The sequence below is a fragment of the Typopeltis vanoorti genome, chromosome 16 (genome assembly GCF_054136105.1).
Source record: "Typopeltis vanoorti isolate ZY-2024b chromosome 16, IOZ_Tvanoo_1.0, whole genome shotgun sequence".
Lineage (NCBI taxonomy): Eukaryota > Metazoa > Arthropoda > Arachnida > Uropygi > Thelyphonidae > Typopeltis > Typopeltis vanoorti.
In genome coordinates, this window is record NC_143564.1 from 35,392,955 (window position 1) to 35,417,627 (window position 24,673).

Consider the following 24,673-nt stretch of genomic DNA (forward strand, 5'->3'; position numbering starts at 1 on the left):
TGCCAATAAATTATGCTGTTTAGTTGAACTCTGTTAATTAAATTCACTTCTTTAATTAATATAAACTGTTCTTCAGTTATAATTTTTGGTTGATATTACTAAGATTTTCCAGGTTCTTTAAGTTATTTAATGTGATTTAGTATGTAGAATGTTATATTGTATTTACATAAAAAATATATTGGTGTAAGTATAATGATATATTCTTTATGATTCCTAAGAAACTTACAAACATAAGAAACTTACAAATCCGATCTAAAGATGTTCTTAGGAATGTATCTCGTCCGTAACCCGGGACTGCCTGTATGTATATATATATATACACACATATACAATCATCCCTCGACTTACATCCGTTTGAAGATACGTCCATGATCCCATAAGGGAATAAATAACATTTTCGACTATACTTTCGAACAAGACGCAAGCGAGCATAAAGTAAAAAGGTTTTATTTAGCAATAATGCAATGGCAACAGCTCATTCGGTGACAACCTCCCTTGGCAATTGGCTTCAAACAGTTCCTCTGTTGATTTTGTGTTTGAAAAACCTAGTGAAGAATCAAAAGAAGAGGCGAGCAATTGATCTTGAAATGAAGTTGCAAGTTCAACGATAGTGACAAAGCAACAACAAGGTCCTATTGGTGATTGGAAAAGCTACTTACATCATGCATAGAGGACCTAAACCAAAAGTGCATACTTCTTAGTGCTAAGGCACTAAGTCTCTTCAACATGTTGAAGTAGAAAGCAGGACCCGATTACGACTACGAATTCAACGCTTCTTCTGGTTGGTTCATGTGATTTAAGCAGCATTTTGCACTGCATAATGTGAACATGTATGGTGAATCTGCAAGTTTCGATGAGAAGGCTGTAATGGAGTTTGTGGAGAAATTGGATAAATTTATTACAGAGGAAAATTATTTGCCACAGCAAATAATTAATATGGATGAGCCCTCCTTGTTTTGGAAAAAAATGCCATCCACAAAAGCTAAAATCTATGCCTGGTTTTCAAAGCTCTTAAAGACCGTGTTCCGATTCTGTTAGGTGTTAATGTAGCTGTATATAAACTGAAACCATTTATGATATGGCACAGTGAGAATCCACGAGCCTTCAAAAACATTAGGAAGCATACTCTTCCAGTTCATTAGCAGAGATATAAGAAATCGTGGATAACTCAAAATTGTTCTTGGATGCCTTGATCAACTGTTATGCGAGTGAAATGGAAAGCTATCATGTGAAAGAAAAATGTAGAATTTAAAAGTTTATTAATTCTAGATAATGCCCCAGGTCATCCGTCTTATGTCAAGGTCATGTTTCTCCCTCCAAACACCACTTCATTGAATCCAACTGATGGATCAGGGAGTTCTTGTAGTGTTTAAGGCTTATTATCTATGAAGAACATTTTCACAAGCCATTTCTGCTACTGAAGGAAACGACCAGACTCTCATACAATTCTGGACAGCATTCAATATTTATCATGCTATTAAAAATATTGCTGTAGTTTGGGACAAAGTGATCTCTCAATGTATGAGTGGCATATGAAAAAAAAACATTAAAAAAGTTTCTGCACGATTTTGGAAGTTTTGAAAAAATAAAGACCTTTGCAAATTGAGTGAAGAAATAGTGGGCCCAGCAAACAATCTGAATCTCGAAGTGATGATGACGACATAGTTCAGCTCATAGAAAGTGCCCTTTCTATGAGTTGACCAACGAAGAATTGGTCAAACTGGAGGAATGGTGTGTTGCAGACGAGGAAGAACAGGAAGAGGTAGTTAAACAATTCACAGTGAAGGGTCTTGCAGAAATGTTCTCAAAATGGTTGAAAACATTGACCCCCAATGTTGAATGCTACTTATTAGTAGAAAGGAAAGTACATAATGCATTTGCTTGCTATAAACAAATTTATGATGAAATGAAGAGGAATAAGCAAAGCACATTGGACATTTTCATCAAAAAAACAAAGGTTACACCAAAAGAGCCACTGCCAGGTCCTTCACATATGCTGATTTATCTTTTCAAAAAAAGATAAATCAGCATTAAAAATTTCGTTTAGTAATATTCGTGATAAGAATGCCTCGATCAATGGGTCTTTGATGCATCAAAAAGCAGAAGAACTTGTAAATACATGCAAAGAAAATTTCACCACAACTAATGGATGGTTTAACAGGTGGAAAAAGTGTTTCCAATCGAAGGGTGCAATGTACCGTCATTCTTCCAATTGCGCTATGGAGGCGCTTAATCATGGGAATATAACAAAGATTTGTATTTAAGTTTTTTAGCTCTGGAAAAGGCATATGACAAGATGCTAAGAGAGAAGCTATTCAAAATGCTATAGTTATATGGTTTCAGTGGGGCATTATATCGAGCAATATTTAGTCTTTATTTGAGTTGTAAGTCAGCAGTTAGAATTGAAGGAAGTCCATAAGAAGTTAAGTAATAAATTGAGGGAAATATCACCACCAAGCACGGAGGGAAAAATCATAAAATCTCTGGGAATGATAAGATTACTGGAGAGATGCAAGGTGATCATAGACGAACTCTATATCATTTGTGTAACATGGCTTGAGAAGAAGGCAAAACACCAGAAGAATGTGTAAGATCAATCCTAATCCCCATTTACAAAAAGGGAAGCAAAATGGATGCTGAAAACTACAGAACAATTGCCCTAATGAGTCATGTGGGAAAAGTACTTATAATGATATTAGTGGAAAGAATAAGGAAACTAATGGAAGAAAATCTAGATGATGAGCAAGCAGGATTTAGAAGCATTAATATTTGATGCACAGAACATAAGTTTTGTGCATCAAATATTAATGTTCAAACAGTTTTTATTTTTATACCTGTTTTGTTGACTTTCATAAAGCATTCATCATTATAGATCAGAAAGTGGCATTGGCTACACTCAAATCTTATGGAATGGAGAGGAACCTGATATGTCTGTTGTGGAACATCAATGACATAGCAGAGGCTGCTGTAAGAAACTGTGGAGAAATAGGAAAATAGTTCTGGACAACGAGGCATGAGACAAGGAGACTCAGTATCCCCAAGCGTCTTTATCATGCTTTTGGAAAGGAAAATATAAGGGGAATTTAAATTCAAGTTACAAAAATAAATAACTTACGATTTACAGATGAAATAGTTATTATTGAAGGAAGATGAAGAGGAAAACTAGAAAGAACAGTGCTGAAGTTAAGTGAAGAAGGAAAAGAGATATGGGTTGATAATAAACAGTGATATTTGGAGAGAAGAGGATGAAAAAGCAAATAAAGTTCAATGGACAAGAGCCGGAAGAAGTTAGAAACTTGACATACCTAGGAAGCAACATGACACATGATTTAGACTGGAAAAATGAGATAAGATCTTGGTTAACAAGAGTGAAAGGCAATGGACAAGATATGGAAAAGTAAATCAGTGAGCCTTTCTATAAAGCTGAGACTACTGGAAACATTCATATTCACAAGCACTCTCTATGGTTGTGAGACAAGGGGTAATGGTCAAAGATTCTGTGAGACAAATATTGGCTTTTGAAAGAATGCTATAGAAAGATTCTACAAATTGGGTGAGTGCAAAAAGTAACAAATGAAGAACTATATAGCAAAATAAGCTTCAAAAATAATCTAATGCAGAAAACGATTTGAAGAAACTAAAGTTTTTTTGGACATATCTGCAGATGGATAGTCAGTGCTTGGTACAATGGATGGTATAAATAGAAGAGTACAACCAAGGTGTGAAAGAGTGGTGTAGAAAGAGCTTGCAGGACCTGGCATTGGACAAAGAGAAATGGCAAAGAATGGTGAAACAGGTGTCAGACAACAACAGGCACTGGATCCATGGGCATTGGTGATGACGATATACAGCACAAGCATGGTGTATGGATTTATCTGTATAATCAGATGAGATATTATTATTATTATTATGGACCCCCATGGAGTCACAAGACTCGTTGTGGGAGACCCATCTTAGACGACACAAATTCTGTCGTATCACTCTTTAAACCCTATCAGGACAATGAATTCTATGGTTTAACCACTCGTTACAAAAAAGCCTCTTTCTCACCTTTCTGTTCACTACCTCCTTTGCATATCCTTAGTTCTGTCCTCATAACTAGCATTGGTAAAGTACTGATATAATTTTTGTTATTTTTCTACCAAAGATGCGAGACTCTTCGACACATGTCAGAAGAAGATGAATCCATTCCGATAATAGGGTAATCAATCCATCTTGTGTGATGAGTTGTTTATTATAATACATCAGAAAATTAACTTTTCTTTTATGAACATTATAGTTTTTAAAGTGGTAACTATTTTGCTTGTACAACAGTTGGAAAATTTTATGTATAAAGCACATGATTTCACGTGTTGGTGACCAATTCATACATCCTTTATTTCTTTCTCCTCTTCAGCATGAATTGACTATTTTTGGCAATCTTCTAGATCGGGTTCTATGAACTGTGGGCGTACAATATGTACCATCTCTATGGTTAATATATCTTCTTCAAATCCTGGAGATCTGAGCACAATAATGTGATCAGGGCTTTATACAATGGAATCACCACTGTTATATCTATTGGTTAAAATCCTTCGTAGTATTGCAGCAGTTCTCTAGATTATCTTCATTACCTTGGCAGTATGTCACTAAACCAGTGCTTCCGAAACTGTGAGATGTGGCCCCCCTTGGGAGGCCATTAGTTTTGTTGAGGGGGGAGTCGTGAAATAATGAAAACAAATTTGAAATGTTTTAAGACTAAGTCTACCATGTCAAATGTGTATGTAAGATGTTAAAAATGTAATATTTGCATTTGATTTTTGCGATATTTGCTGTGTATATTTTGTATTGAATATAAATACAATAACAGTAGATACCTAACAGGATGCACCCTGTTAGGTATCTACTTGGATACTGAACAAACGAGGATAGGCTGGCAATTTGGGATTTAGCCAAACAAATTGTATTCTTTTTGTATTGTTAAACCAAACATTTTATATTGGCTTAAACCACAATATAAAATTATGGTACAACATGATAAAATTTCATGCTGGCTGGGGCGTCATCCAGTTAAACAAGGTCCCTGTTATTTTTGCTGGGGAACCAGGGTAAACAGAATAAACTCAGCTACTGGAACAAATCCTAACACACACCCCAACTCAATATCACCTGAGTTCAAGATTGGTACTATCAACATAAGAAGTCTGAATATCAAAGAAATGGAGCTAGCTGAGAAACTGGATAAGTACCATATCGATATAATAGGGGTGATTGAAACAAAAAAGACAAACACTGGTGAGATCTTTCTGAGCAGTAAATAAAAAATGTTATATTCAGGCAATGAAAATCAAGGAAAAGAACGAGTAGCCATAGTATTCAACACTAAATACGAGGCTAATCCTTTTGAATAGGAGGCAATTTCAAGTCGAGTGATGTGGGCAAATATCAGAATGGGGAACTGGACAATGAGACTTATTTGTGCCTATGGTCCCACAGAAGGTACTACTAAGGTAGAAGTGGAGAAATTTTTTGAGGCTTTAGAGAAAGCAACTGACACAATGTGAAAAATGAAACATTGGTCCTTGTTGGGGATCTAAATAGCAGAGTAGGAAATGATTGTCAGACATACAAAATGTTTTGAGAAAATTTGGAGAAAAGAAAAATGCTAATAATAATGGCAAATACCTGTTGGATTTCTGCTCAAGACATGGACTAGTTATTACTAACACAATGTTCCACTAGAAAAATGTGCACAAATTTACATGGAGAGAAGAGGCAAGGAATAAGAAAAGTCTAATTGACTATGTTATTGTTGATAGTGATGTTTTCTCTCTGGTGCAGGACACTAGAATGTACAGAGGATTTGAAATTGAAAGTGATCACCATTTAGTCTTGAGCAGGATAAAATTGAATTTCATATCGAAAATAAGAACATGTAAGAAAAGTTTTAAAATGAATTAAAGTTGAGCAGCTCTCAGGTGTGAACTGTAGACTAAAATACACAAACATTATTCAAGAAAAAATCAAAGAGTTTGTGAGCAGGAACCAAACTTTGAAGATTCAGTGTCAAGCCCTGAAGAAAACACTGATTAATTCAGGCATGTGGTGAGGTTGTCTGCAAGGATAGAAAAATCGAAACTCCATGGTGGACACAGAAAGTTAAGGAGGCAGTGAAGGAAGAGAAGAAAGCATATCAAAAGTTACAGGCAAATAAGTCAGCTTGTGCTCTTAGAGAATACAAAGAGAAATGTAAGAAAGCTAAACACTGTGTAAAACAAGCTAAACAAAAGTCATGGGATGACTTTGGTAAAAACATAGAAAATTTATTTTCTATGTTCTTACCAAATTCACATAGAAAATAAATATCAAGAAGGTGGTAGGATATTCTGGAGGTTGTTGAAGAAGCTCAGAAATGGAGGAAAGCGTGCTGTAAAGGGAATTACAGATGATAAAGGTGACATGTAAACTGGAGAAAATGATTTCCTTGATGTATGGAGTAATTACTTTAAAAAATTGCTAAATGAAACAATCAGTGACAGCACAGTATTAAAAAACACTGACCAGGCATGCAATCAGGAATATCCATACTTGAAGTAGAAAAAGCCACCAAAAGCCTGAAATGTGGAAAGGCAGCAAGAGTAGATGATATTCGACCAGAAATGCTGAAGTATGGTGGTATAAAAGTCCTACAGTGGCTGCACTGCATAGGTCAGACGGCCTGGACAGAGGAACGAATTCCAGATGGAGTAGAGCTCTCATAGTACCCATATATAAAAAGGGAAATAAAACTGAATGCGAGAATCACAGAGGTATTTCTCTACCGAGTGTTCCTGATAAGATTTATGCCAGTATACTTGAGAAATGGTTGAGAAGGATTGTGGAAGAGAAGCTTGGTGAAGAACAAGCTGGATTTAAGCCAAATAGAGGCTGTCAGGATCAGATTTTCACTTTACGACATCATTTAAGTTTTTGCAGATCTGGAAAAGGCATACACCAAGGTGCCAAGAAATAGAAGCTATCAAAATGCTACAGTTATTTGCAGATCTGGAAAAGGCATATGCCAAGGTGCCAAGAAAGAGAAGCTATTCAAAATGCTACAGTTATATGGTCAATGGGGCATTATATCAAGCAATACTTAGTCATTATTTGAGTTGTTAGAATTGAAGGAAGTACAGGAAGATGGTTTAATGTTAAATCTGGTGTCAGAGAAGGATGTACATTATCCCCTCTGTTATTCATTATCTATATGAATCACATTATGAAGGAAAGTGGTATTAAACCTGATATCAAAATTGGAGATGTTAATGTCAGCTCTTTGCTTTATGCTGATGATGTTATACTTCTAAATAAATCTGCAAGATTCCCTGACTAAATTGAATAACTGTTGTAATAGATAGGTATGAAGGTCAGCAATAACAAGACAAAGACAATGAAAATAGGCAGAAGCAATATTTTCAATGCTTCTTAAGGATGGAGAACCTATAGAACAAGTAAAATATTTCAGCTATTTAGGCACGATTTTTAGTGAAGATGATAAATTACATATGGAAATAGCCAATAGAATCAACAAAGCTGGTATGGTAGGAAGTCAACTGAATAAATTTATATGGAATAAGAGAGAAATTAGTCAAAACACTAAATTAGTTGTATGCAAGACAGTGTTCAAACCAATTTTAACTTATGAATCTGAGAGCTGGGTTAGAAATAAAACACTTGACCAAAGACTAGAGACTGCAGATATTAGAGTCCTGAGAAAGATTAGGGTCATCAATGGCAATATTATATTAAAAACGAGGATATTAGGAAACAGCTTGACATGGTTATGGATAATAACATCCAAGGAATGTGTTAGCAGAGTTAATCTCAGGTGGTATATTCACTTAAACAGAATGGGAGAGGAAAGATTAGCAAAACAAGTGTTCTCTGCAAGGTTGGCAGGAAAAAGACTCAGATATAGGTGGATTGATACGGTAAAAAGTGCCTTAGAAGATAGAAATATAAGAGATGACAATGTTGGAGTCTTGACAGGTAACAGATTGATTTGGAGGAAAATTGTAGATAGGAAGTTAGTAATGATGTAAATTTTTCATGTAGTACTATCATATCCTGTACACCCCTTGAGGTTACATATCAGGAATTTGATGATGATGTATACTGTAAGGGTATAGTAGTAAAAGAAATAGTACATCAAATGTTTACATAAAGCACCTTACAAAACTGTTTGTAAGCTGTTATTCCTGGAATCATGCACACTCTTCTGATTTACTGAATTATTTGACTAAAGAAAACTGATGGAGCAAGTAGCCAAAGTGCAACAAAATGAAATCATGCGTGTGGGGGGTGGAAGAGACGGATACATAATTATTTTATATTGCTTGCTTTCTAATTTTCTACCAAGTTAGACCTAATCTTAAAAATATCTTACTATTAGAAATAATGCATTGGTTATTATTTTACATTAGACACATTCCCCCATAAGAAAAACATACATTTTTATTTATTTCTGTATGCGATATATTAAAAATCTTAAGTACATAATATTTGTTTTATAGATCTGAAAGTGGTGGATCATTAACTGATGATAGTCTTCCAACTGATGATTATTCTTGTGAATGGAAATACGGAGACCGTTCTAGACAGAGGGAAAAAAAATCTTCAAAAGAACATACTGCTGGTTCTCTTTCACTTTCAGATCCAGATGTGAAAAGTCAACTGAGGCCTTTAATGTTGGCTGATGAAGATGCTTGTTTGTCACATTCTGCAACTCTACATGTACCCAGTGATCATGACACAACAAGAAGAAAAAGTTCTCCAACAATAGGAAATCAAGATGAATCGGTTAAATATTTTCCAGAAACCTCAGCAACATTTACTGTTACAATGCCTACAGGAACACCACAGTCCAGATATGAAGCAAAAATTCCAATAGTATTACCACAGTTAAGGATTAGTGAAGTAGATCCATTACCAGATAGTTCAAATGAAGGGAAAAAGACAAGGGCTATGGCTTATGGTAAGCAGAAGCATCCAACCTCTCCATCCTATCATATATCAGACTTAAAGGAAGAGTTGTCCATAACAATAACAATTCCCCATCGAAAAGGAAAACAAGATAAGTCTCCAAGTAGTAAAAAGAAAGAACCTAAAAGTGGAATAGAAAAAAGTGCATCAACATCTATACTGTTTGGTGGATTTTTTCGTGATAAGAAAGGTAAAGAAAAATCCAAAAAGGATAAAACCACCAGATTTTTAACAGTAGAAGAAACAGAACAACATCCAAGCAGTTTATCTAATACAAGAGAGGAAGGTTCCAAGCAGATGTCTAATGTTATAAGTGATCAAGAATCAAACAAAAGTGCTGGCCAAAGGCATTATTCTAAAGTTTCACCATCTGTTCAGTTTCCACAAGAAAGGTGGAAACGTTGGGACATCATTGCATCAGAACATTCAGAACACCATTAAATTAAATTAGATGCATTCAGTGCATAATATCATCTTTCATAGGAGGTGTTTCACAAGGGAACAAAGACAATGTAGGATGATACTTGTATATATTGCTCATATTATATTTGTGAATAACTACTGTGAAGTTAAAAAAACTTTACATAACAGCATTATCCTACCAAGAGTGGGATTGTTTGTATAAAGATTACAAAAATCATTCAAAGTAAAGTTTTTATACTTTTTTTTTTCCATATATCTCTATCTACTTATTTATCACTATAAACTATAACAGATCGCTTATAGTATACTATAAATGCTGTTATATGATTACTTATAATGCTACTAAATTTTTTATCTTTATGCATAATTGTTGCCAGTCAGTATATGCAGATGAATTCCTACCACCAAACAGATATGCTTCAAAATAATACAAAAACACCCGATTGTAGGTATTATTATTATTATTATCAGCAGGCCCTCCTGGAATTACAAAACTCATAAGGTGAGATTCTTTCTGCTTGTCAGCCATTGCCTGTCATATTTTCCCTTAAAGTCAGTAAGTATTAGTGCTCATAACTTTCTCTAGGAATGTATTCTACTGTATTCATTACTGTCTGTCCAAAAATCTACTCCTTATTCTCTTTCTTATCATATTTAATTTTTTTTATATCTGTTTTTTCTAAAGATAAATGTATATGAGATTTTTAAAGATAAAATTCTCTCTCCAACTTATATAGCTATGATACTTAATTTCTCATATTATTTTCTAAGTTCCATAAATTGATTGCAATTTATTATATCAGGAGACCTCTTGTAGTCAAAAGACTCATTGTAAAAGGTCTAATATAAGTATCACAAAATTCAGTCATACTAAACCTTAAAATTAGTCATTGTCCATGCATTCATCACCCTCTCAGGTGATGAATGCATGCATAAAAAAAATCTTATATTGTCTTTGTGCCATTTCTAAATTTTCTTCATCTCTTTCAAATCTAGGTGACCAGATATGCAATATATAATTGAACCATTACATCCTTATCATTGTTGGTCAGTGTCCTCACCACTACAGCAGTCATTATCACTTTGCAGTGTGTCTCCTGAACTCCTTGACTTTCACTACAAGATCTCTTGCATTCTTCACATCCACCAGTATAGTCATACGTTTGAATACTTAGTCCTCCATCTCCGAATCCCAGTATTTAAAACCCTACACTTAGTCATATGCTCTCCAACCAGTAGGCTGTGGGTTTAAATCCCACTGTAGGCATGGATATTTGTGAATGTCTTTAGGTGTTAGATGAATCTTATCACTCATTGTGAAACTGATTATTAGAGATCTGAAGTGGCATCAAAAAATTTTATATTTTTGGTATCTAGAGTAGGATTTCTTGATAATCCAATCCTTAATTCATCCATAGTATTAATGGGTGTACAGCCTTTCATAGGTGTGATATATATGTGATGACAGTTACTTTCTATAATGCATACATCAAATGTATTATAGAAGGATCCAAAATTATCTTTTCCGTTTTAAAATTTAATAACCATTAACCATGGTTTCATACATCTGGTTACCCATTGTAGGCTGATACGTTTAAGGATAGAGGTTCTTTGAAAGATCTGCTCACCTGCAAGTAATACTTAGGAAAAGAAGGGGTCAGTAAGTGAAAAAAAAAAAAAATGTACCAAACATAAAATTGATTATAAACCATGAAAACATGATATATATATATTTTTTAATATAGCGATTTTAAACATAAGATCACTACATTAAAAAGACACTTGTTAATGTTAGATCTGGACATCTACAGATTGTACTTTTTAGAAGAGATCTATAGAACGGAGGTTGTTCAGAAAGATGGCACATGAATAAAAGAGAAAGAAAAGTTATTCTGTGAGTTTCAAGTTGAATGGTGACTAAATTAGCAATATGTTAATTGATTTTAGAGGAGACTAGGGGAATTCCTGTTGTTAATACTAAGCAGCAGCAACAGTGACATATATATAGAATTACATGCAGCAAATGAACTGGTAAAAGATAGGCCGTTAATCAACCTAGTTTTATAAAAGTCCTCCTGAGTTAAGATTTTTATGAAGCACTTAAGAGCATCACTCCAAAAGAGAATAGTATTTTATGGTTGTATGGACCTATGTAGAGTTAATAGTCTTTCAGAGATAAAAAAATGCCTGGAGTGAAAGAGAAACCTAACTTCTTGAATACCGAGAAGATGATTTTTATAGCATGTTTATACCATGAAGGAATGAAGGTTACAGCTGTCCTGGAGAAGAGAAATCTCATCCAGAGAATTTGGATGTTGTTAAAATGGAAAGAAAAGGTGATTTTTTGTGAGAAACAAGAAAAATGCATATCTAGTATTAAAGTTAACGAATTATCAAAATCCACATTGAAGAATGATTTGCAGGACAGAATTTAGGGACTGTAGGAGTAGTATGAAAGATTTGTTAATTTGTATGGTGCAAGATTTACAAATAAGAAAGAAGAGTGCAGCAAACTTTCAGTCAAGTGGAGAAGACATATATATGTTAAAGATACCAAGAAATTTTATATGCTTGGTTTTAATCCATTTCCCGTGTGCAAAACTTTGTTTTGCTTAGAGAAAGATGTAGAAAGTTTTTTACCTTAGGTGTAATACATGTTAAAGATACCAAGAAATTTTATATACTTAGTTTTAATCTTTTTCCCAAGTAAGCAAAACAAAGTTTTGCACGTGAAATATATTCACGTCTAAGCTACTTTTATATAAAGGCTAATGACTTTGTATCACTCCCCCTAGTATGTATCCCATTATGTAAAGCATACCCCCTCTGCATTACTTCAACCTTAGTATCTCTCCTGGGTCTGGCTCCCACTGAAGAGACCTCAATAAAGGTCGAAACCGGTCTGGGTGGTGGCCCTTTCCATTATGCATTGCATTATACATGTGCGAAAGGGGGGGGGGGATGTTTTGCATTATAGGATACATACTAAGGTAAGCGATACGAAATCATTAGCCTCTATACACAAGTAGCTTAAACGTGAATATATTTAACGTGCAAAACTTTATTTTGCTTACTTGTGAAAAGGATTAAAACCAAGTAAATAAAATTTCTTGGTATCTTTAACAGGAAAGGAATGGGATGACCTGGGATTGAGAGGAAACAGTTGGAATTGGGGAGGGTTCTAGAATGAATGGGCAGAAAGGGAAATGGTCCCAGTCGAGCATGGAGAGATCACATCGAGTGAGTGGTATCGGTGGAACTAGCTGAAGATCCAGAAATGAGCTGTTGTGTTTATATACAAATGCTAGAAGTATAAGAAACAAGGCAGATGAAATGGTTGCACTAATTGCGTCTGTTCACCCAAAGATTGTCGGAATAAGTGAGACATGGTTGGAAGAGGATGACATTCTGACAGAAATAGAGATGGAGGGATATGATGTGTTTTGAGGATAGAAGGGACAAAAAGGAAGGGGGAGTGCTATCGATATTAGATAAAGAGTTATGTCCATACAAAGTAGAGATGCAAGAGGGAAATAGTTCCAGTGGTTTTGAGGCAGTATGGTGTGAGATAGAGGTGAATGGAATCAAATACTTGGTTGGATATTGTTATAGACCAGGTAATGTGGATGGTGATAATGAAATGTATAATCAAATAAGCCAAGCAATTAAGAAAAGGGTGATCATAATGGGTGATTTTAATAATGGCAATATAGACTGGAAAATGAGATAGCAACTGGAAGTAAAGAAATGAGTTTCTTGAGATTTTGACGGATAACTACCTCAGACAGTATGTAACAGAGTGCACATGAGGATTGAGGGTCTTGGATTTGGTCATCTCATCACAGGATGTAATTATAAATGAGGTGTCAAATCATCCACCAATTGGTGAGAGTGACCATGAGCTGATTACCTGGGTGGTTGCTAGTAGCGTGAGGACCTCTGTGAGAAAAGAGTATATGTGGAACTACAAGGGGGGGGGGGGGTATTATGAAGAGCTCAGGAGACAACTTGCGGGTGTAGCATGGAATGAGGAGTTAGCTGTAAAAGAGATCAATGCAGCTTGGGGGATTTTCAAAAACTATCTAGTAGATGCAATGTCTAAATATATTAAAAGAGTGAGAAGTTTAAATAAGGTAGGTGTGAGATGGATGAATCAAGAGATTAAGCATGCAATACAGAGAAAAAGGGCATTGTGGAGGCAAAATAAGAGAAGTGGAAATAAACAATTCCATGAGGTCTACAAAGACCAGGCAAGGGTAGCTAAAGAGAGGTATGAACAGCAGTTAGCAAATGATGCCAAAAAGAATCCTAAGGAGTTCTTTCGATATGTAGCCAACAAAAGAAAGAATGATTATGGAAGGATGACACCGATTGGAGAAAATGGTATAAAGACAGCTGTTGCAGAATGTGTGGTGGAGATACTTAATGAGCAGTTCATAAAGGTCTTTCAATCTTGTGAATGTGACTTCATGGAGAGATTGAGAGCAGTTGATAATGGGGAGGAGAGACTGACTGTAAGTGAGCAAGAGGTGTTTGGGGAGTCTAGTAAACTAGATGTTAATAAGGCTGTGGGGTTTGATAATATATCATCACATATTCTGAAGGAACGTGCCAGGGAGTTGACATCTGCCTTGACATATTTTTTTAATATGAGTCTTGCACTCGGTCAAGTTTCTAAGGAGTGGAAGGAGGGCAAGATTGTGCTACTTCATAAAGGAGGTGATCGAACTCAAGCATCAAACTATAGGCCTATCTGTGTGTCAGGTGTTGTGGTTAGTTATTGGAGAAGCTTGTGAAAACTAGGATCCAGAACTGGGTTGACAACAATGGTATTATCTTTGATTTACAGCATGGATTTGCTAAAGGGAGGTCATGTTTTAGTAATCTACTTACTTATTACAATAAAGTAACTGCTTCCTTGGACAGAGGAAAAGGATACACAGTAATATACCTGGATTTTACAAAGGCTTTTGATAGAGTACCTAATGAAAAGTTGACAGTCAAACTAGAGCAAATGGGGTTGGATATTAGACTAGCGCAGCGGTGGCAAACCTTTTTATGTGCGCGTGCCAAAAATTTACAAATTGAGTTGCTGATGTGTCGGGCAGTTTATAATAGGGGAAAAATTAATAGAAAATTAATTAATTTACAATATATATATATTATAAATAATTGTTTATAATTTTATAAATATTTTATTTATATATAAATTTATATTATTATTCAGTGTAAAATTGATTATTTTATTATTAAATTGATTTTAATGTTGGTTTGAGAAAAAAAAGGGTAGAGAAAAATATTTATGCATTTTAACTCACCATGCAAGTCAGCTGAGCAAGGGAAGCAGCAGAAGGATGTCAATTAGTGGGCGAAATGCTTACCGTATTTACTCGAGTATAACTTGCACCCCTTGTTTTACTTTACGAAAAAATACATTAAAAAGTTTACCTCGCACAAGAAAAATGTTTAAACATGTTCACATCGAGGCGATAGTAACTCGCCCCCCCTTGTTAACAACACGCCCTCCCAACATCCATTATACTGCAGATGCAAGAAAAACAAGTAGTTTTATTGTACAGGGGCCTTTTGCAGTCTGTGTAATATATTTCTCAACAAATAGTGCAATTAGAGACAGCTGGAATAAAAACGGCACTAACTAATGAATCACATGTCCCCTCCCACAGAAACCATGCTGTATAGACTCAAGCAAACCATATGTTACACCGAAACCAGTGCCGCCAAGGGTGTAGCATAAAGGCAGCCTGCCTCACAGCGCGGCTTAATAAGGGTGCTCTTACAGCCATATTGTGGTAGACACAGTCACTATGCTAACAGGAATTGTTAGCGCATCAAGTGCGGAAAGAAGTTTTTCCAAGCTTAAACTGATTAAAAATTATTTGCTAACAGCAATGACCCAAGAAGAAAGTTGGTTGGTCTAGCAACTCTATCAATAGAGGTGGACATAATTTATAATTTAAATTTAGAAGAGCTTATAAACAGTTTTATTGTGCAATATCCCTGTACAGTAAACATTTAATTAATATTATTATGTAATCGTTTTGCATTAATGTTTCTCTTGTAATAAAAACAAAATAGCAATTGGAGATTTTCTTATATTTTTGTCTTATAATCCATTAGGGGCGATATTTAAGTGTTCTCCTCAGGGCGCAATCTAATCTGGCAATGACACTGACCGAAACACAGTATCTAACTAAAAACTCTTGTCCAATTTTTCAATTACATGAAATAAGTGTTTATTGCATTTGAAATTCTCGATGTCATTATGACAAATCATAAAGGCTAAATTCAAATAAAATTCTACCAAGAATTGAAACATGCCATATAATGAGTTTGTCAGTTTGCCTGCCAGATCAAACGCAAACAAGCAGCCATAAAATTCAACCAAGGATTGAAACTTCGTGTGAGTTGAGCCGCTGGTAATGAGAACTTTCGTCGGAATGACAAATGACACCCCATTGTGAGTGTTGAAACTAAGAAATATATAGTGAATGTTGTTATGACAGTTTCAGATGTCATGGAATTCAATTGAAGAGAATTAGCATTTCAACTCAACAATTGTCGGTTGCCTTTGTCTTTGGATCGCATGATCTTTTGTTAATACCGCATCAATCATATGCACGTCTTCATAGCTGCTCTCTCGTGTAAAACAAAATTTATCTTGTATGTATTGTAATAATTAAAATAAAACTTGAATAATTTATAAGCTTATAAAAGAATATCACCTATAAATCATTAACGTGCCAGCAAAATTCTCAGACTTGCCATAGGTTCGCCATCTGGGGACTAGTGCATCGGATTGGAGACTGGCTATCTGATAGGTATCAACAAGTTGTGTATGGGGAGCGATATCCAGGAAAAGGAAAGTCACTAGTGGAGTGCCTCAGGGGTCTGTTTTAGGGCCACTGTTTAACTTGCATGTCTGCACGGTTAGCCTAGTGGCTTTGCACTTCGCAACCGTATGCCTGGGAAAGGAGTGTCCCAGGTTCGATTCCCGTCAAAGACGTGAGGAACTTGAGGATCTTCCTCAAGTTCCTCACGTCTTATTCATTATAATAAATTATTCTAGTCTTGGGCACGGGCAGTAGGGTTTTTTCCGCCAGTTTATCTGGCGTTTTTCATCCCGCAAGCAGGCAAACCAGCCCAGTGAACATACGCTTCTACAGTCAAAAATATATCCCCCCCCCCCCCCTGCAAGCGGCAAACTAGGTGACAGGTCAGTTGGGAGTGGTACTAACAAGAAGTCGCATCTAAGTAACACACAGACCCTGCATAGGAAGTGGGAATAACGCATAGTGAAAGAAGACTGTTTGACTTGTATATTAATGATATTGGTGAAGATTTGGATGGAGATATTCAGTTGTTTGCAGATGATGCAAAGTTGGGATGAACCATGAAGAGTAGTGAAGATGTTATGGCCTTACAAGAAGACTTGAATAAATTGAGTGATTGGGCACGGAAATGGGGATGCGAGTTCAATGTTGCAAAATGTACGGTTTTAAAATTTGGAAAACAAAGAAGGAATGCAGAATTTATATTTGGTGGGGATATATTGTTGGAGGCGGAGGAAATAAGAGATCTGGGGGTGATAGTGGATAAGGATCTGAAATTTAGGGGACACATAGCAAAAATTGTGGAGACAACAGAAAGGCTTCTGGGAATGATGCGGAGGACACTGACTTGTAGAAGTCGGGAGATTCTTGTTCCATTGTATAAGGCTTTGATTAGGCCACACATGGACTATTGTGCCCAGATTTGGTCACCTGGTTTTCAGAAGGATGAAGAGATGTTGGAAAGGGTCCAAAACGGACTGACTAAGGTAGTTTCTGACCTCTGGACTGTAGAGTATGAGGAAAGATTGAGAAGATGTAATTTGCAGAGTCTGGTGGACAGGAGGAAGAGGGGAGATATAATAGAGATCTACAAGTTGGTAAGGGGTTGTTGGTAAGGATTAATGCTGGAGAAGTTCTACATAAAATAGGGGGAGAACCAGAGGTCATCCCTGGAAACTGTGTAAAGAGGGTGAGAGAGGCACATTTCTTTTGTGTTATAAGCAGCAGACTAGAATAGTCACAACTGTTGTATGGAAAGCAAAGTCTGAGTATGAAAAGAAACTGGCTCTGCGTGATAAAGAGAACCCACATGAATTCTATCGATATGCTGCAAGTAAAAGAAAGAACGAATACGAAAGAATAACTCTTCTAAATTCAGATGGCGTGAGGGTTACAGATGCAGAAGAGGTTGTTCAGTTAATGAGTGCCCATTTCGTTAAAAGCTATCAAACTGGTGAATGCAACATTGAGTTCACTGTCACCTCTTCACTAGATGAAGAAACACAGGTGTATTAGGGGCGAGGTATTAGAGCTGTTGCACAAATATAGAATATGCATATATATACATACACATATAGAATATTTAATAAGAATTCAGTAATAGGGACTGATGGAATATCAGCATGTGTTCTAAAAAAACGTGTTCAGCTGAACTGGCCATTCCTCTGACCAGGATGTTTAATATGAGTCTCAGAACAGGGAAGATTCAGCAGGAATGTATGGTAATTCCACTGCGCAAAGGTGGTGCAAAAACTGATGTATCCAACTATCGACCAATTAGTATCTCAGGAGTGGTGGTGAAGATTTTGGAAAAAACATTCACAAATGGGTTGACAGTGAATCTCTACTTTGCAATGAATAACATGGGTTTACTTAGGAAAGGTCATGTTTTAGCAACTTGCTCACATTCTATAACAGTGTTACCATTGAACTGGACAAAAGGAATGGATACGCCATGATACTTTTGGATTTTGCTAAGGCTTTTGACAGAATACAGCATGGTAGACTGTTGTATAAATTGGAGAAAATGGTTTGGGTTATAGAATATTAGCATGGATAAGAGGATGGCTGACTGACAGATATCAGAAAGTGGTATACACGGGATCTGAGTCTGCAAGGTTTAAGGTCCATTCCTGCCCTTCAAATATACCAGCCTGTCTCCATCCAGGAGATTAAAGCAGCTCTTAAATCCAATTTCTCGGCCCATGTTTTAGCATATGATGAACCTGATGGCTTTCCTGAGTCTAGGCTTTGGAAGGTGCCTTTGAAGATTCTTCAAGACTTAGTGGACATTCTCCTTTCCAGTAAAGCAATACCACCATACCTACGTGCTTCAAGAATTATCTTCATTCCGAAGAAAGAAACTTCAAGTTGTGCATCAGACTTTAGACCTATTACCATCTCCCCTGTGATACTTTTGACTCTATCATAAAATCTTAGTTAAACGACTTCAGCAACATATACAGCATGATTATAGACAGAGTGCTTTTGTCCCTTCTTTCTTCTCTTTTCTCTGATTCCCGACGCCACCTTAAGCCTCTATATATGGCGTCGCTGGACCTCCAAAAGGCCTTTGATAGTGTCTCCCTTCCTGCTCTCCTTCGAGCGCTGTCTATTGCTGGATGTCCAGAACCCTTTCTTTCCTATGTTATGGAGCTATACTTGGGTAGCTCCATCACTATCACTACAGGGTCCTGTGCAACTTCTATTCCCAGGGTGTTTTCCAGGGCGATCCTCTATTTCCTCTTTTCTTTAACTGCGCCATAGATGAGTTTCTTCACTCTCTTCCTAGCCATATAGGCTACTCTCTAGGCGCTTCTTCCTTTAATGCTATAGTCTTTGCAGATGATCTTATTCTCGTAGCCTCTACTAAGATAGGCTTACAGAAACTCCTTGACCAGGCAGTTGACTTCTTCTCTATTCGAGGCCTTTCTATTAATATAGAGAAGTCCTGCTCTTTAGCTCTTGTCCCCTCTGGTCGTGACAAGAAGCTTAAAGTTGAGACTATAGTTTTCCCTGCACGGGGGGGGGGGGGGGCATTGCATGCGTTGACCATCCTGGAAGAGTGGAGATATCTCAGTATCATGTTCACCCGAAAGGGAAGGTCTTCTGTTCCTTCTATCCTAGAAGCTGGGATCGCTTCTTTGAGGAAATCTCCTCTCAAGCCCCAGCAAAACTGTTTCTCCTTTCCCATTATCTCCTACCTCGCTTTTACCACAAGTTGGTGCTTGGTAGGACATATATCTTGGTACTGTCTCGAATGGACAGGGCTATCTGTTCGGTCGTGAGATCATGGCTCAGACTGCTGCCTGACACCCCTACTGCATATTTTCACACGAGGGTGAAGGATTGTGGGCTCGGGGTTCCATCACTTAGATGGCTGATCCCATGCCTGCAGCTGTCAAGAATCACGAAGTTAGAACTATCTTCTTCCCCTATCTGCAGAGAGGCTTTCTATAGCCCATTAATACAAGAAGACTTTGGGCTAAAGGCTGGTCTCGTTATCGAGGTACCTTAATAGAGTCAACACCTGTAGAACACAAGAGGTGGGCATCTCTATTGCACTGTTCTGTAGATGGTGCTCTTTTAAAAGAGTCATATCTGGTGCCTCCCCAGCATGATTGGGTAAGGGATGGTACTAGACTCCTCCCTGGGTTCGAGTATATTGACCTTATCAGGACGAGGATCAATGCTCTGCCTACTCGAGCCTGCACAGCTCGATGGGGTAGTGACGACTCAAACTAGGGCAGGCTGCCACTAGAGTGAAACATTGTCTCATATAGCCCAGTGTTGCTTCTGCACCCATGGGGTCTGCATGCGGAGGCATGACGCCATGGTCTACATTCTGAACAACCGCTTTAAGAACAAAGGTTGGGAGACCACGGTGGAACCACATTATAGGACCTCCACGGGTTTGCATAAGCCAGACTTAGTGATTAAAAGAGATGGTGACGTTTGGGAATTTGTGCCCAGGTAGTGGGAACAGGGCACCCACTAGCCTATAGCCATAATAATAAGGTAAACTATTACAAGAATAACCAAGATCTAGTTAGTAAGATATGGAAGGAGCATGGGGCAACTTCGAGGTTTACCAGCTCCACCATCTCTTTACATGGCATATGGAGCACAGATAGCTATAAGGACTTAAAACAGCTTGAGCTTACGCAGAAAGATATAAAAGTTTTTTTCCTTGAGGGCTCTACAGGGCACACTGGTGGCATGACGTTGCCACCAGAGAATGACTACAATGATAATAGAACAGGAATAGGGTAAAACACTTGTAAAGGCTTAGGCCTATATCAAGTCTGGATGTGATGTAAGGGTAGTACTGCCCATAACCAGTACAAAGATTAATAAATAAAATAAATAATAATAAGTGGTGTACCACAAGGATCAGTGCTTGATCCACTGTTATTCAATCTGTACATTAATGATATTGGGAAGGATTTGACAAGTGACATACAGCTATTTGCTGATGATGCAAAGATAGGTAGGATAATCAGGAATGCTGCTGATATGCAGTCTTTGCAGAATGGTTTGAATAGGCTGGAATTGTGGGCATGGGAAAACGGTTGTCAGTTTAATGTCAGTAAATGTAAAGTCATTCGCTTCGGCATGATTAGATATCCAATGTCGTATTATATTGGTGGGATTAGGCTAGGGATCTTGGAGTATTAATAGATAGGAAGTTGGAGTTCAGGAGCCATGTGGCAAATATTGCAAATACAACTCAAAAGATAATTGCAATGCTGAAACAAACGTTCATATGTAAAGATAAGGATGTTACTTTTCTCTTTACAAGGCTTTGATAAGACCTCACTTGTACTATTGTGCACAGGTTTGGTCTCCTGGTTTCTGTTGTGATTCTGCTATATTGGAGAGAGTACAGAGGAGAATATTCCTCTGTACTAGTATTCTACAATCCTAAAAATGATATTAGGATTGTGGAATACTGATTATGAAGACAGATTGAGAATTTGTACACTGCAGACACTAGCACACAGGAAAAAGGTAATATGATAGTCTTACAAACTTTTGAAAGGGTCATACAGAATTTCAGTTGCTGGAATTTTTCATTTTATGGAGGATGAGGAAAGGACATCCTTGGAAGCTGAGAATGAATGCTTTCAAAAAGAGGGTGAGGGCTAGATTTTTCTCTCATAGGGTGTTGTGTGATAGGAATGGATTGCCACTGGATATTGTGTGTGCAAGCAGTGTGAATTCATTGTACCAATGAATTCAAGAATAAGTATGATAGCTGGTGCTTGTAATATGTGGCTCCATCGATGAGCCCTGAAGATCTCTCTTAATAATAATAATTGTGATTCTGACATCAAATGCCACAGAAATATATCTATAGATTGTTATTGAAATATTTGAAAACATGTACAACAGGAAATAATTCTTTGTTTTGAAGCTGATGTTCAGTATTTGATTTCTCATTAATTGCAACTATCCTAAACCTAATTTATGCTCACGCATAGATCCACACTTTACCTTGTAGGCACTCGAAACCGAAATCCTATGGAATAGGTTGGTTACCATTGGAACTATAGATATTTCATATTAAATTTCAAAACACACAACTATGATAAGATGAAATAAAAATAGTTTAATACTATTATAAAAGTACACAAATATTTAGTAGGGCGTTGCATCTCATTGCATCATTAATGTGTTAAAGTTAGCCGTTAAGTTTAAATATATCAAATGAAATTACTCTTATACTAATTAGCTGTGCATACTAGAAACTGATTATTGCTCATCATCATGAACCATGGGCACACTGCCCGTTGGTGTCCAATGCCTCTTTCACTATCTTCTTCTACCTTTCTTTGTCCAGTGCACAGTAGCACCATTCCACACCAGTCCTTTATGTCGTTTATCCAATCTCCGTATGGTCTACCTCTTCTGTTTACACCATCCATAATACCAAATATGTCCAAATAATTGCAGCTTGCGTTGTATAATTTTCTGCATTAAATTCTTCGTTGGTTGTATCTTCTGATAGAGCTCTTGATTTGCGATTTTCTGTACCCATCCTATTCTTAGAATCTTCCTGTACAAATTCTTTCAAATGCCAAAATTCTTTTTCTTGATCACTTATTACTCACATTTCAGATCCATACATTACACCACTAAAGATGCATGTTTCTAGTACTCTTAATTTCATTTGCAGGCTGATTGCTTTACTTTTCCAGATGTTATCCATGGCCTTCAGATTTGTTCTTCCCTTTACAATCCTGATCTTTATTTCTTTTTTACAGTCCAAGTCATATGTCATTTTACTTCCCAAATATGTGAACTGTTCTACATTTTCTATATCGGTTTCATCCACTTAATTCTTTTGTTTCAGGTTCTTCTCACCAAATACCATTGTCTGTTTTCTCCAAGTTTATTACAAGTCCAAATCTCTTCCCTCACTCATCTAACAGTTTCAGTGTTTTTTGTAGTTCTCTTTTGTCTTCTTCAATAATAACAATATCATCTGCAAATCTCAGATTGTTAATTCTCCCATATACTGATATTCCTTTTGCATCTTCCTTCAATTTGTCCATTGCTCTTTTTAAATGTGTGATGAAAATGCTTGGTGATTATCGCACATGTTCATGTTTAATAGAAGAAAACATATGTCTAGGAATAGTAATTTAAATAAATTTTAAGCAAACATTTTACCTCTTATCTTCACAGTTATAAAGATAAGAATATATATGTGCACACAGACAGAAGATAAACAATTGACTGAGTAATAAATGGCATAATCCTATAGTCCCAATCAGCATCATTTATTATTACAGTAATGATATTTTGATTGTTAGGCTGGTCTCGTTGTAATAGTCTCCCAGATTGTGTAAGTTGGCCATATTTATTTATGTTGGGAGAATGCTGCAGAGCTGTGGCAGATCTATTAAATGTATTTGTATCTGTAGCACAGTTAGAAGAATAACAGGACATTACTCCCTTAGATTAGAAAAGATCTGAGTGTACTGGAAAGGAGGAGAGACCGACTGTCAGTGAGCAGCAGAAATATGGGGAATTGAGTAAATTTCATGTTAATAAGATAAATAGTGATATATCTTATCACTATAAATAGTGCAGTGATAAATCATTAAGTCCAGTGGAACTTAATGATTTATCACTGCATGTTTTGAGGGAATGTGCTAGACAGTTGACATCTGCCTTGACATACTTGTTTAATATGAGTCTTACATTTAGCCAAAGTCCAAAGGAATGAAGGAAGACAAGATTGTACCCACTTCATAAGGGATGTGATAGAAATCAAGCTTCCAATTATAGGCCAATGTGTATGTCTGGTGTTGTGTTTATGTGTTAGGAAGGTAGTGAAGACAAAACTCCTGAATTGTATTGACAACAGTGGCATTCTCTTTGCTAAAAGAAGTTCATGTTTTAGTAAACTGCGTACTTATTACAATAAGGTTACAAGCACATTGAATGAGGGAGATGCATACAAAGTGATATACTTTGATTTTGCAAAGGCTTTTGATAGATTGATAGTTAAATTGGAATGGATGGGATTGGATAATATAGGCTATCTATTTAGTAAGTGTCAGCAAGTTGTGTATGGGAGAGCAATATCTTGGACAAGGAAAGACCCTATTGGTGTGTGTGTGTTTGCAACAAGGGTCTGTTTTAGGGCCTATGCTATTTAACTTGTATGTTAATGATACTGGGGAAGATTTGAATTGGATATTCAGTTTTTTTTGCAGATGATGCAAAGTTGGGAAGAACTATGAAGAGTAGCAGAGATGTTGCGACTTTACAAGAGGGCTTGAACAGATTGAAGGAATGGGTACGGGAGTGGAGTCACCAGTTCAGTATTGCAAAGTGTAAGGTTTTAAAATTTGGGGATATATTGGAGAAGCTAGAGACAATAAAAGATGTGTGGTTGATGTTAGATAAGGACCTAAAATTTAGAGGACACATTGCTAAAATTGTGAGGGGATGGCACAACAGATTCTGGCAACGATGCAGTGACTTTGAGATTATGGTTCTTCCATTGTATGAAGCCTTGATTAGGCTACATATGGCCAGTATGCAGATTGGTCACCTGATTTTCAAAAGGATGACGAGATATTAGAATAGGTCCAGAGGCAATTGACAGGTGGTTTCTAGAATGTTGAGAAAATGCAATTTGCAGAGTAGTGGATAGGAAAAAGGGAGAGGATATGAAAGAGACATGTAAGTTGCTAAGAGGTTTCACAGAATTGTGGAAGATCAAGGAGATCATCCTGGAAGTTGTATGAATGTTAGGATGTGTGAGCAAGTGAGTTTGGAACAGGTATTTTGCATGGAGAGTGTGGTGATTGCAAGGAATGAGAGTGCATTTAAGGTATAGTATGATGTTACACGCACAGCTTGACCTTCTATGATGAGTCTTT

General features: G+C 36.7%; 1 protein-coding gene across 1 annotated transcript in view; it reads left to right on the top strand.

Moving 5' to 3' along the window:
* RhoGAP102A (Rho GTPase activating protein at 102A) overlaps positions 1 to 9,672 on the top strand; it is a 382,252-nt gene extending 372,580 nt beyond the window's left edge. Inside the window, exon 12 of the mRNA XM_090406360.1 lies at positions 8,532 to 9,672. Coding sequence (XP_090262486.1) covers positions 8,532 to 9,441 — 910 coding nt within the window. The 3' untranslated portion in view covers positions 9,442 to 9,672. The remainder of the gene's footprint in view (positions 1 to 8,531) is intronic.
* Positions 9,673 to 24,673: the final 15,001 nt, after the last annotated feature.